The sequence below is a fragment of the Rhinoraja longicauda genome, chromosome 31, assembly GCF_053455715.1.
Source record: "Rhinoraja longicauda isolate Sanriku21f chromosome 31, sRhiLon1.1, whole genome shotgun sequence".
Classification (NCBI taxonomy): domain Eukaryota; kingdom Metazoa; phylum Chordata; class Chondrichthyes; order Rajiformes; family Arhynchobatidae; genus Rhinoraja; species Rhinoraja longicauda.
In genome coordinates, this window is record NC_135983.1 from 15,043,156 (window position 1) to 15,058,362 (window position 15,207).

Consider the following 15,207-nt stretch of genomic DNA (forward strand, 5'->3'; position numbering starts at 1 on the left):
CTTACCAAGGACATGGATCATCGGCTACTGGTTCACACCAGGAGGCCACTTAAGGGATTTGCTTTTGAAACTGACAAGGCAATCTCATCTGTTGATATATTTTTTTACAATACAATTCAATACAATACAATATATCCTTATTGTCATCGTACATGGGTACAACGAGATTCGAAATGCGCCTCCCATACGATGCAATAATTTAATTAATTTAAACAACAACAACCCAACTAAACAAATTGTAACAGTTTTAAGACAGAATAAAGTGCAAGTAGATCTGTGCCGGATGACTGTGCGATGTGACCATCCGGCTCAGCAGGACCGGGTTCATAGCAGCTATGGATACTTCTTCAAACAATGTAACATCTATTTCTAATTGATTAAAACTATTCTCTTTTCTTGTCTGCCTACAATACAATCAGAATTCCCTTTTCTAGATTTTGCACCTGGGGGAGCATTACTGTTCCTTATGAATACATCTCCATTATAGCATGGATTCAATGGCTGAAAGAAAGAACACATTTCGGAAAATCGCAAACTGGATGGCTTTCTAGAATGCAGCCCCTGCATAACATGGTAGTACTGAAGGAGTAAGAAAGTGCTTTTGAGTGCTAAAGGCTCATGGAGGTGCAGAAAAAGAATATTTAGTACTATACCAATAAGTGCCTATCACAAATACAAGTTCTTCAACCAGAAGAAATTACCAAACAAAAAGTCCATCTGTGACAATGGCCCTGGTCAGGACTTGAAAAAATCTTGTCCTCGGTGAGTCAACATGCTGTTGCCGTGATACCAGTCGAAGTGGTTTCCCTCTCAAAGGTTCAGTACCAATTAGTTTTCAGGTTTCCTTCAATTAATGTCTGCGATGCTGCAGCAGCAAATTTTTCAACCTGAAACAATTTGCAATTGGGTGCCATTTTTAGATTGCAAGTTGTTGATGGATGTGTTTGTTTATTATCCACTTGGACTTTACGAGAGTAAAATCAGGAAAGCAACTATATTTCACTAAAAGTATATGAATACAGTTAAACTGTTGTGTATTAAAATGTGAGTTAAATACAAATGGGTTGTTCCGCTACCTTTTCATGCACAGTGCCAACTGTTTCTGAATCTCATTTTCCTTTCAATTTATTTTTTATAGACTTTAAACCGGCTGGAGGAGCAAGAGAAGGAAGTGGTTAGTGCACTGCGTTATTTCAAAACCATTGTGGATAAAATGGTAATTGACAAAAAGGTGCTGGAGATGTTGCCAGGATCAGCCAGCAAAGTGCTTGAAGCCATCTTGCCACTAGTACAAGTGGACCCTCGCATTCAACAGAGGTAAATAAGTAACATGGCTTCAAGAATTGATGTTCTAGGGTTGCTATGACAAATTGGTGCTCTACAAGACGGTTCAAATGGGATGAACTTGTGTCAACATTTTCATTGTAAATTCCTATGTTCAACTTTATAATGCAATTCTTTAACTTGACTTTCATAATTACAACATCCAATAAGTAGTTAAGCAATGGAATGATTACTCAGTTAATATCTCAATGGTATTGTGAAGCGATTGTGCTTCTGCTATTTAAAAAATATGAAACAATTATCTACAACTAAAGACCAATGTATAATGAATTAGTCAGCAAATTATGTACTTATTCCAGTATAATTGTAGCTTGCTCCAAATCCATTTCATCTGAAGACAATAACTATTGTCCAGTGTTGTTTTTCCCTTGCATTGTACCATTTTTTCTCCCTTTGAGAAGAAAATGAAATATAAAACATTCCTATTTTGCCATTAATACCTATTAATCTTATTGAAACAGCAACAATGCCTGACTTGTTACTCCAGTAATTTGTGTTTTGCTGATAATTGAACATCTTCATTTTTGTGGTGTGGGAAGTTAAACTGTTGATCGCATTGTAGCGACCATAGAGAATGGTCCAGGTCGTCGAACCCTCGGATTGGCCAGCGAGGTCACGTGTGAACGCGATCATGGGGATTGGTCCAGGGAGCGACATTGCTGATTGGCCAGCGATGTCATGTGCGCGTTTGGCGCCCGAAATAGCCAGTTCGGCGAAGTCTTCGAAGAAGACAGTAAGTTTTTGATGGTTGTCCTTTACCTTGTTGTTTAACTCTGTATTCGAATATTGCGGCTGCAATAAACTTCCTTTACAACCAACAAGTTTTCGGACTCGCCATATTGGTGACCCCGACGTGATCTGGACGATCACCGACTAAGCAGGAACCCGACGCCTCGTTGACGATGACCGCACCGGGCACACCGGAGTTAAGCGCGGAAAGCGTTCACCTTCCGTTGTTTTGGACGCACGCACCGCAAGCTTGGTTTATCCACACCGAAGCTCAATTTCACATAAAGAAGATATCAGACGAATCCACGATGTACTACTACCTCGTCAGCGCTCTATCGCCGGACACGACCAAGCGCATAATGCGGTTCATCGTGAATCAAGTACGAGGCCATGAAGAAAGTATTACTGCGAATCTTCGGGTTTAATAAGCATGGTGGTGCGGCAAGACTTCTGCACCTACCGGATCTTGGAGACCAACTGCCTTCCGTCCTCATGTCCGAAATGATGATGCTAGCCGGTGAGCATACGGATTGCCCTATGTTCGAACAGGCATTCCGCGAGAGACTTCCTGAGGATGTCCGACTGCTGCTCACGGATTGTTCTTTTAAGGACCCCGAAGCATATGCAGCGAGAGCGGACGCGCTCATAGCGGCAAAAAACAAGGCAAGCGGTTCGATCACAAGGTCGCGACATCAGTGACCACGCCACAGCGACGGCAAGATGGCGCCACGTCTCCCGCCAATTCTCCGAAAGCCCGCCAAAAAGATCCGCACAAGCGCGGCTGGTGCTATTATCACCTACGATGGGGTAGCGAATCCCGCAACTGCCGTTTGCCTTGTACCTTCGCGGGAAATGCCTCGGCCGATCGTACATAGGGGCAGTTACGATTGGCCAGAACCGGCGCCTCTATGTCCATGATCGATTCACGGACACAGAATTTTTGGTGGACACGGGAGCCATCGTCAGCATAGTGCCGCCGACCGACCTTAAAACCAGATCGGGTAAGACAGGTCCCACCCTCATCGCGGTTAATGGCAGCCCAATTCGCACTTTCGGTATACGGAAGATGTCCCTTGTGTTAGGCCTCCGCACGTACGAATGGCCATTCATCATAGCCGACGTCAAACAAGCGATCCTGGGCGCAGATTTTCTCTGGGCTTTTTCACTGGTCCCTGATGTCCGCGGTAACGACCTCCGACCCTCCGCCGAAGATGAGCACGTCGCTCCGACAATCGCCTCCTCGCCCAGCCCTACTGTCCAGGCCGTCGTCGCGGCCCCCGACTCGTACGCTGAGATTCTGGCAGAGTTTCCAGAGCTGCTCATTCAACGTTTTGACACGCCTTTGGCCAAGCACGGCGTGGTACATCACATCCGCACCGAAGGCCCTCCCGTTTTCGCTCGGGCCAGGAGACTACCGCCAGACAAACTGGTGGTGGCACGGGCGAAGTTCAGGAAGATGGAGGAAATGGGAATTGTCCGTCAGTCTGACAGCCCGTGGGCCTCGCCGTTACATATGGTCTCCAAGGCATCTGGGGGGTGGAGACCATGTGGCGATTATCGGCGTCTCAATGCTGTCACCACGGCTGATCGCTACCCCATACCGCACCTACAGGACTTTTCATCTGGGCTGGAAGGAGCGGTGGTGTTTTCCAAAATCGATTTGGTGCGAGGATACCACCAGATCCCGGTGCGACCGGAGGACATACAGAAAACCGCAACGATTACTCCGTTCGGGTTGATTGAATGGTTGCGTATGCCTTTCGGTTTAAAGAACGCGGCACAGGCTTTCCAACGACTGATGGGCCGCGTGGGCCGGGGTTTACCCTTTTTGTTTATTTATTTAGACGACATCCTGGTTGCCAGCACCTCAGTGCAGGAACACCAGGCCCACTTGCGGACCGTTTTCCAGCGGCTCCAAGACCACGGGCTCAATCCAACCCTCCAAATGTCAATTCGGCCTTCCTGCTCTTGATTTTCTAGGGCACAGAATTACCCCTGCCGGCGCCTCCCCTTTGCCCGAAAAGGTGGAGGCTATCCGGGCATTTCCTAGGCCCACCACAGTAAAAGGGCTACAGGAGTTCGTAGGCATGGTTAATTTCTACCATAGGTTCGTCCCGGCAGCTGCGCGAGTCATGCGCCCGCTTTTCCAATGCCTTACAGGGAACCCGGTAGAGTTGATATGGTCCCCGACCGCAGAGTCGGCTTTTACAGCAGCCAAGGCAGCTTTGGCAGACGCCACCATGTTGGTCCACCCGAGCCCCTCCGCCCCCACGGCCCTGACGGTTGACGCCTCTGACGTGGCGGGGGCGGGGTTCTGGAGCAGCAGGTCGGTGGCCGTTGGCAGCCTTTGGCGTTTTTCAGCCGGCAACTAAATTCGGCTGAGCTGAAGTATAGCGCATTTGACCGAGAGCTTTTGGCCCTCTATTTAGCTGTTCGTCATTTCAGGTACTTCCTTGAGGGCCGCCCATTTGTGGCCTTTACGGACCATAAACCATTAACATTTGCTTTTGTCAAATTGTCTGACCCATGGTCGGCCCGCCAGCAGCGGCACCTGACTGCTATCTCCGAATTCACCACCGATGTCCGTCATGTCGCGGGTAAGCTTAATGCCGTTGCTGACGCCCTGTCTAGACCTGCTTTTCCCCCTATTTCGGCGGTGGACTGCGAAGTGGATCCCCAAGAGCTTGCGGAGGCACAGCTTCTAGCGGATACCGCTTCGGCATACCAGTCCACCACTTCGGGATTGAAGTTGGCCCAGGTAGCTTGTGGGTCAGAAGGCACAAAAGTCTGGTGCGATGTTTCTCTTCCCCGTCCCAGGCCGGTAGTACCGCCCTCCCTTCAGCGCCGGGTTTTCGATGCCATTCATGGGCTGGCGCACCCGTCCATCCGCTCCACCTCTGCTTTGGTAGCAGCTCGGTTTGTCTGGCATGGCCTACGGAAACAGGTAGCGGGTTGCCTGCGTTCCTGCGTTCCCTGTCAGACCGCTAAAGTCCAGCGCCATGTCCAGCCCCCCCGTACAGGATTTCGAGGTCCCGGCTGTTCGTTTTTTCCACATCCACGTGGATTTGGTCGGTCCTTTGCCTTCCTCCCGGGGCTACACCCACCTCCTCACGGTGGTGGATCGGTTCACCCGGTGGCCAGAGGCTTTCCCATTGTCTGATATTTCGTCAGTGTCTTGTGCTAGGACTTTGGCCCTTCATTGGGTAGCTCGTTTCGGGGTCCCGGCAGTTATTACCACTGACAGAGGGCCACAGTTCACTTCGTCCCTCTGGGCCGCGCTCGCAGAACTGTACGGGTCCAAGTTACAACCCACTACTGCATATCACCCCCAGGCAAATGGACTCGTAGAAAGGTTCCACCGCCAACGTAAGGCGTCCCTCAATGCAAGGCTTGAAGGCCCGGACTGGGTAGACCAGCTCCCTTGGGTTCTTTTGGGCATCTGGACTGCTCCTAAGCTAGATCTCGGTGCGTCGTCCGCAGAGCTAGTATATGGCTCGACACTTCGAGTACCCGGAGATTTGTTTCCGGACCCTTCAGACCAGCTGCCTACAGTCCCATCAGTGTTAGCATCTCTCCGGGAACGGGTGGGCTCCCTGGCCCCAGTTCCAACTTCACGTCATGGGTGTCCCATGGTACATGAACCGCCTTCCCTGAAGGACTGTGAGTTTGTTTTTCTGCGTAAAGATGCCCATCGCGCCCCGTTGCAGAGGGTCTATCAAGGGCCGTTCCGGGTTTTGCGTAAGGGAACGGCTACCTTCACCTTAGACATGTGCGGCAAGAGTGAGCTCGTCTCGGTGTCCCGGCTCAAACCTGCACATTTGGATCCGGATCAACCAGTCCTGGTCGGTCAAACCCCTAGGAGAGGCCGACCTCCGTTAGTTCCGCTCAGTCCAGGACCCCCAGTTCCGACAGTTCCTCCAGGACCTCCCGTTCCGACAGTTCCTCCAGGACCCCCCGTTCCGGTAGTTCCTCCAGGACCTCCCGTTCCGGCTGTTCCGCCAAGTCCGGAACCCCCGGCTCCTGTGGTTCAGGCTGTCCCTCTCCGTACTCGTTATGGTCGCGAAATCCGGCTCCCTGCTAGGTTCCGCACCTCGGGTTCTGGGGGGGGGTCATGTAGCGACCATAGAGAATGGTCCAGGTCGTCGAACCCTCGGATTGGCCAGCGAGGTCACGTGTGAACGCGATCATGGGGATTGGTCCAGGGAGCGACATCGCTGATTGGCCAGCGATGTCATGTGCGCGTTTGGCGCCCGAAATAGCCAGTTCGGCGAAGTCTTCGAAGAAGACAGTAAGTTTTTGATGGTTGTCCTTTACCTTGTTGTTTAACTCTGTATTCGAATATTGCGGCTGCAATAAACTTCCTTTACAACCAACAAGTTTTCGGACTCGCCATAGCATAGTATATATTGAAGTCATTGGAATTGGGTCAGAAGGAGTGGGGGTTGGGTCAGTTGAATTATCAAATAAAATCATGAGAGATTATGGAACAAGACTGGTATATTTAGTGGTGCAATGCAGCTGTGCTCTTAATGATTATGGTTGAACATTCCAAAGTACTGAAGAGCCTACCTATGTTCCTCTGGCACTTTAAACCAGTTGGTCTATGGAAGACATTATAATTTATACTTTTATAGCTTTAACAACTAACTACTTCCACATTTTAAATTGACCTACTTCCCTGATTCTTAACAGAACTAAGAACTTCCACTACAAAATCTAATTTGTGGAGCATTTATTTTCTGGATGACTAGGTGCAAGTAGATACACTTTAGAGTATTATAGTGTTGGATGAGGAAAATTGCAAATGGTTCAGAACTGCTGCAGGTATAACTTTTGTCTATGGTTTATTTTGCAGTGGAAAATGTTGTTTTTCACAGGGCTGTTTCATGTGAACCTAAGTTATAGGAACAAGAAGAGGCCAAATGATCCTTGCCACACCATTCAATAAGTTGACGGCTGATCCGATGTTGGCCATGACTCCCCTTTCTTGACTTTTCCCTTAAGTCTTGATCGCCTTCTCCAACCCCAAATAATCTGAAAAGGATTATCCCATTGAGCATTGAGTACTTTTAGGGACATTACTGCCATACTTCATTATGTTAGCGAATTACAATGATTGATATACCACAGGACAAATTCTGCCTGATCTATCTAATGGGTGACAACACATTCTGAAACCATGCCCCCCAATTAGTGATTCTTCCATGAGAAGAAACATTCTCGGTCCTGTCAAAGCCCCATGGAATTTTGTTTTCCCATTTCTCTGTGAACTGTGAGTTTTGGCCCAACCTGTTCTCAATGATAATCACCACAAATCAACTTTGTAAACTTGCTCCGAAATGCCTTCCATGTAAGTGTGTATCCACAGGCTTGCTTTGTGTCTCCTCACACGCAGTATTTTGTAGTTACTGCTCCGTTGGAACAATATTTTGCTTTTCTATTTCTCCTGTCAGAGTGGGCTGCACACTTCCATCTGCCACATATTTGCCCAGCCATTTACCACATCTATATTGCTTACAAATGCTGTGCATTCTCAACTTAACTTTGTAGTGTAAGCAAATCTGCCTATGATGCACTTGGTCCCTTCATCTAAATCAGTGCTTCTTAATCTATTTCAGTGTCATTCACCTTTGAGTCTTTATCACAAAATTTCATTCACCCTCGACTAAATTTTCTTATGGTTTTTGATCATTTTCGTTTGATTCTCTCATGTATAATTTTATATATATTAAGTCATTCACCCCTCTAATTTCATTCACCCCCAAATAATTTCATTCACCCTTGGGTGAACCATTCACCAGTTTAAGAAGCACTGATATAAGTCATTAATGTAATTTATAAATAGATGAAGCTTGAGTACTGATCCCTGTGATATATCCTCGAGGGCAAGATGATGGTGTGTATTTGAGTAAAAAAGACAGTGACAAACATGGTACCCAGAATTAGAGAGGTCTTTACCCGTTGTGCCACCTGGGATCTGTTTGTTTCTAATACCATCTGTAGATTTTCTTGCAATTTACTGCCATCTTCTTCACTGTTTTAGACTTCCATATCACCTACTACTTTCTACAAATCATGCCCTCCAAATCTAAGGCATTAGATAATTTTAAACGTACCTAAATCAGATCACTGAATTTTGAAAAACATCACTGTTTACCTCCAATCAGTCTAGAGACCAATTCACCGCAGCTCACATCTTAGGCAATTTTGTATCATGATACTATGTGTCCCGTTGGATCTGGTTTTGTTAATAAATCTAAGTTCATATTTCTCAGAAAGCATTTTCAAATCCCCATATATTTTATATTATCTTCATGGCTTTTAAAAACAAATGTCTAATGGCTTATTAGCATTTAAATATATTTTTTTAACACATGCCCTCAGGAAAATGCTTTTTAATAGATTTTAGTTTGATGATCCCAGCAATATCGGGAGGTAAATGTTAATCAACTGACAAATTTAGTCATTGAGATAGACACAAAAAGCTGGAGTAACTCAGCGGGACAGGCAGCATCTCTGGAGAAAAGGATCTCGACCCGAAATGTCACCCATTCCTTCTTTCCAGAGATGCTGCCTGTTACTCCAGCTTTTTGTATCTATCTTTGGTTTAAACCAGCATTTGCAGTTCCTTCTTAGAAATTTAGTCATCATGTGGGTAACACATTTACTGCCATCTTCTTCACTGTTTTAGACTTCCATATCACCTACTACTTTCTACAAATCATGCCCTCCAAATCTAAGGCATTAGATAATTTTAAACGTACCTAAATCAGATCACTGAATTTTGAAAAACATCACTGTTTACCTCCAATCAGTCTAGAGACCAATTCACCGCAGCTCACATCTTAGGCAATTTTGTATCATGATACTATGTGTCCCGTTGGATCTGGTTTTGTTAATAAATCTAAGTTCATATTTCTCAGAAAGCATTTTCAAATCCCCATATATTTTATATTATCTTCATGGCTTTTAAAAACAAATGTCTAATGGCTTATTAGCATTTAAATATATTTTTTTAACACATGCCCTCAGGAAAATGCTTTTTAATAGATTTTAGTTTGATGATCCCAGCAATATCGGGAGGTAAATGTTAATCAACTGACAAATTTAGTCATTGAGATAGACACAAAAAGCTGGAGTAACTCAGCGGGACAGGCAGCATCTCTGGAGAAAAGGATCTCGACCCGAAATGTCACCCATTCCTTCTTTCCAGAGATGCTGCCTGTTACTCCAGCTTTTTGTATCTATCTTTGGTTTAAACCAGCATTTGCAGTTCCTTCTTAGAAATTTAGTCATCATGTGGGTAACACATTTTTGGCAACCCTACATTGTACCCCTTCCAACACAGTCTCTCAATAAAGAATCATCCTGGCAGTTTCACAAGTATCTACTGGGAAGCAATGTTGGAATTGTTTAATCAAGGTCTGCTGTCAGTGCATTCCATTGACCACAAAACCCACCCCTTTATGCTCGTCCTCCTATGAAGAATACTATGGCCAAGGGATGAACCTAGTCATTCTTCATTAATGCTGACATATTCAGAATACAAGATGTTCAACAAAGGCAATCAATGATAGGAAGGAGGAAGATGGTAGCTGATTGAGGAGAACATTGTAATGCTGGAGAGAGGGCATGTCCTGGAGCTGACAGTGTTAGAATCTGTTTAGTCAGAGCTTAATACAATTGGAGTAGCCTTAAAGTACTGGGAGTATTCTACAGTCTGCCAACTGATGGGAAAGATCAAATTTACAGGGAAGTTGTAAAGATGTGAAATGGAATCCTTCAGCCCATTGAGTCCACGCCGACCAACCATCATCTGTACACTAATTTTATCCTACATACTGGGTACAATTTACAGATACCAATTAACCTACAAACCTGCATGTTCGTGGAATTTGGGAGGAAACAACAGCACCTGGAGACAATCCTTGCGGCCACAGGGAGAACATACAAATTCCGTTCAGACAGCAAAAGTAGTCAGGATCAAACCCAGGCCTGCCGTTGTAAAGCAGCAGCTCTATCGCTGTGCCATTGTGCCGAGTTCTTCAAACATCCTGTTTGTTGGTGCAGAATCCAGCATCTGCAGTCTCTTTTGCCTTCATCCTTTAACCACTTCTCCAAATGAGAGTAAATCATTAACAACATAACCCTCCCATCCATGCCCTCCAAGGTGAATACGATGCAGAGTACATAACCTCTGGCTCCATGCATAAATTCCCTCCTTTGTCCTTGAATGGACTTACTGTTTCTCTGGCTACCTGCTTCCTTCTAATATACATACCAAATGCCTTGGGATTTTCCTTAATTTGCATTGCCAAAAACATTTAATGGCCATTTTTGCATAGCTAATTTCTTGATTCAGCTTTCTCCTGGTTCCTTTATATTCCTCAAGGATGTGGTCTGATTTCAACTTCCCAAATCCTACATATGCATAATTTTTATTTTTGATAAAACTTACATCATCCAAGGTTTCTAAAATTGGCTGTCCATATCTTAAAACTGGCCATCTTTATCTTTTGATCAAAAACCAAAAGGAGTCCAATTTTTTTTTTAAACTGCCTTTCCAGTTCTGACTTGATCACTTCCTAAAATCAGCCTGTAGGATTTTATTGTTATTGGTACAGATATGGATGAGGACTTTTAGCTGTTCATTCGGTTCCACTAAAATATTCTGCAGCTGCTATTCTAATCCCTGGCTCCAAGGAATCAACATATCCTCCTGGAATAGAGTCTGCAACCTAAAATATCTGTCAGACTTTGTAGCTGTTGCTTCCTTCATCATTCTCCTTCCTGCATGGTGCAATCATCTTAGTTCTAGTTGCATTCCAGGGAATTTTCTACCCCAACAGTACTCCAGAACAGCATTTCAGTTAGGGAGGAAGACGTCCTTGGATCCTGACCTATGTGCTTTTTCTTGTTTTGTCGATCTCTTTGCTTGTGTTCGAGAGTTGTGGATGACTATCCTTTGCAATACATTAAACCCTTGTTTTAACGGACCCCTCTATAATAGATTTTGGACCTGCTGATGCCACCCCCAGCTCACACAGTCTTCCCGACCATTTAAAGCCCCAGCTTTTGACCCCACACCAACTTGCAACGTGCACCAGCGAGCCCTTCATCCACCACAAGGTCCAGTGACATGGCTGCTGTTGCGGCTCACGTAGTAGTTGCTGCGGACAGCGAGCCAATGGTACCGGCAGGCAGTACGCGCTCGGTCACTATGGGGCACCCCGCTCCTCTCATCTGCTGCTGCTTCTTGGTGTCAGCGGTGGCTTTGTCCACTTCCCACTGGACTGCTGCCGACTCCTCCTCCCGTTGCTCTGTCCACTTGGCTTCTTTCCCCCACGCCCCACTGCTGCCTCCTCCTCCCCGAGTCACTGACATAGGAGTAACTCAGCAGACTGAATCGATCTGAAGTAAGGTCCCTGTTCTCCAGCGATGCTGCCTGACGCACTGAGTTACTCCAGCACTTTGTGTCTCATTTGTGCATTAACCATCATCTGCAGTTTTTTTGTTTCGACTACATACAACGATAATGCCTTACTTTATTATAATGGCCAATCGGCAATAATGGACACCATTCCCTCTTCTCCCTCCCCCCCCCCATGGTCTGTTATAAGGAGAGTTTACTGTACTCAAGCTTCAAAAACATCAGCCTTGTGGAGAGACTACAGTGATATCAGTCACTGAGGAATCTTCCTGCAGCTGTGGCTGTCCAGGACAGAAACTTATCCTGGAGTTCTCACAGGGTGAGGATGTTCACTTCATGGGTCAGGGGTACCTTTTGATATCTCTATTTATTAAATTAATTAATTTAACAGCAATAAACTGCTATTATTATTAAATGTATGTTCCCTTTGTTGCCCTGAACAAACTCCCTTAATTCCCCAGTGTTTCAATTAAATGCTTGTTTAACTTCACCAGAGGCCTGGCTTGTCTGCTCCCTTTACTCAACTAATGACGTGGCTTACAAATCCTACTGCAGTGTTGTGCCTCAGGGTCCAGTTTCCATCAATGCTCTTGGCAACCTTATTGGGCTAAACCCAGAGAGAGACACAAACAACCCTTGCTGTCTGATTTGAGATCTTTACCCTATTTCTTTGGAAGACTAAACTGGATCACATACAAAATATCGCTTGAATTTGAATTTGCCTCTGCAAAATACTTAAAACTGATGCTGCATGATTAAATTTGTGTCATTTTTTTCTCGTTGACCTTGTGCCTTCCATTGCTTGTGACATGTCCTCTCCTGCAGTGAATTCCAAACAGGCAGAAACCTGTTGTTGAAAACTGCACTTTTCCCTCTGTTTCAGTGAATGAGATCATTGTCTTGGTTTTCAAATTCCTCGGAGGCCTTTCGTATGAATCTCTGCCAGCTTGCATGTCATTGCACAAGTTCTCTACTACATGGCTATCAATCCTCTTGAGTTGGACCCAGAGTTGCAGATTCCAATTGAATTCTGTTGGGGCTGAATTGAACATAGCCCAGGCTCAGTTCTTTGCCGAATAAAGGTTTTACATTTGGCGAATATTGCTCACTTCTGTCTCCTGTCTACACATCTCTTCACTCTGTACTTTCTATCTTCATTTTTATTTGTCCTTTTTCTATCTTCTGCCCCAACTTTACTTTTTAAATTTTCCTTTCCAGTCTGTAACTGTCCCAAATTCACCAAATCAATCTGCCTCTCAAACTTTTCTGTTTTAAGAACCTCTTTAAACATTTAGACCATATTTTCAATCTCTATTTTTAAGTCATTTTTGGTTTACTGTCAGCTTCTATTTGAGTATGCCCCAGTAAGATTCTTTTGGGACTTTCTGTTTAATATACTGCTCGAGTAGTAGGCAGTGTGGTGCTTTTTAATATATTTTTTCTTTTGTTTGTAAAAATGTCTGAAAAGTTATTTCTAATTCAATGTTGCATTAATCCAATTTGGTGTCGGATATGGTTCCTTTGGTATAGCTACCTCTGAATCAGAAGGTTGAGAGTTCCAGTTCCAAACTAGAAAGTTAAGAATGTATCAGTGCAATAGTGAGGGATTGCTGCCATCAAATATTCTGTCTTTGGAGAGAATAATAAGTAAAAGTATGTATTTTCTGATTTTGTGAATATAAAAGATCCCATGTACAATTTCATTAAAACCAGGGCAGTCTGTCCAGGCCAATATCCCTCACATGATTTGGACAAGATCTTTTTTTTTTAACTCATGGCATTACTGATTGTGCAACATTCACTGTTGTAAAAGTAGATCAGAAGGGACCTTCTGAAAAGGATGTGAAAGGAGATATCCTTTTTTTAAATTGAGATGTTGACGTTACTTGCACTGTTTTCAGGGCTATAAGATTATATTGGGTTGCTATTTGTACTTGCATTTATGCGAGCAAAATTTTTTATTTTGTATTGCTTTGCTCTGCTTGTAATGTCTGTACAAAATCGCGATCATGAGTAAATTACATATCAATGGTAGCAGTGCCATTAGTTAGGTGATAGCTTTCCACTCTTGGTTTAAGAGAGAATTGATTTTGTGCAAATACAAAGACTTTTTCAAAACAGACCTGTAGAAAAGCTTATCTAGCTTGTTTGTTTGTGAGTAGGTGCATCTGATGAAAATAGCATTTATTATCATCAGGAACTCTATCTTTGACCAATCTGTCCCTTTCTGGAAATGGGCAAAAGTAGCACATTGATAATGTAAAAAACATGCTCTGCTGCTGTGAGCTTTGAACCCACATACATTGTATTTTTCTTTCTGCTTGTGAGACTATTATTTAAAATGTGCAGAGAATTGGATTGTGAAATCTTCAAACAATCTTTCACTATTAGAATCAGCACTTGAATGTATTCCTGGCTGAGATTCCTCATCAGTAGCTTTTAGTTCCTAGTACATGAAACTTGGCTATGAATGGTCTCAATTGAGCACTTGGAAGTGGCACAGGGAAATAAAAATGCACATTGTTGCATGTTAAAATCGTGAAAGCCTCTATTGTTGGATCAGTATAAATGAGTTTAGTTCAAGTTTACTTGCCTCAATTGTACTTGATATTACAATTTTTCACAGCTTCACTGCTCAATTGAATATTTTTTTACGGGACAGTGATCACCATGAACAAAGTAATAGTGCATTCATGGGTGAAGCAATTGATTCATTTTGTGAAAAGTTTAGCAATTCAGGGGTTTCTAATTAAAGTTGAATTTTGAAAGGACGGGGATAATTAAGACTGTGAAGTGGTAATTGTTAGATATTTTTTAAACACTATTTTAGCTAACAAATGTAGAGTTTATAGATATAACATCAGAAAATGCAGCTATACAGAGGGTAATTTTAATGAGTTACCATTTGTTAAATCATGACTCTTCTAAATGAGTAAGCAGTTTACATGAAAGCAGAGTCTTGGAACAGTGAAGCAACATTGAAGGAACAAGACACAGGTTTTATATAATTTTGGAGGTGAAGAAATGGCAAAATGAAAATGTTTTCTGGACAGAGCAAGTTCATAATCGTTAAATGATTAAATGATTTTATCTGCAAATGTAAAGGCTGTGGACAAGCTTTTTCTTTTTTTTAATGAAATTGTGGCACAAGGGCAAAGAGGACTTTAATATCAGGATGGGGAAATGTATAGAGGAATTTTTAAAAATACAAAATCTAACAATTTTTAAATAAGCACATGGGTCAGTAGCTGACTCCGGATTGGCCTTTGTGCAGGGTTTTGTGGAGCTGAGGGTGTGGGCTGTTCTGGAGTAACTGAGGAAAGGAAACCCTCGGTGGATTAATTCACTGAAGTGATGAATGGTTAGAATTTTCTGTGATTACAACATCCATTTTAGATAGCTTTAACACTGATCTGCTTCATTCTTTTTTTTCCCATTAAAAGGTCAACAATTTAATGCTTTTGTGAATATGTTCAGTTTGAATTTCTTCCAAGATGTGTGTGGGTAAAGAGCTTGTGGATTGATAATCATATGGATGGAAATGCATACCATACCAGTGAAAAAGAGAAGCATTCTGATATATAATGCTTCATCAGGATGATGTCTGATGAAGGACTGTATAACTCATCAGCAGATGCTACCTGACATGCTATGTTTTTCCAATATTTTCTTTATTGGAACTTCACAGTAATGTAATAATGTCA

At 43.6% G+C, this 15,207-nt stretch overlaps 1 protein-coding gene across 12 annotated transcripts in view; it reads left to right on the forward strand.

The window, feature by feature from the left end:
• LOC144608370 (rap guanine nucleotide exchange factor 1-like) overlaps positions 1–15,207 on the forward strand; it is a 126,515-nt gene that overhangs the window by 32,198 nt on the left and 79,110 nt on the right. For all 12 annotated transcript variants that reach the window (XM_078426049.1, XM_078426050.1, XM_078426054.1 and 9 more), the window contains exon 3: positions 1,139–1,317. In XM_078426049.1, coding sequence (XP_078282175.1) covers positions 1,139–1,317 — 179 coding nt within the window. The remainder of the gene's footprint in view (positions 1–1,138; positions 1,318–15,207) is intronic.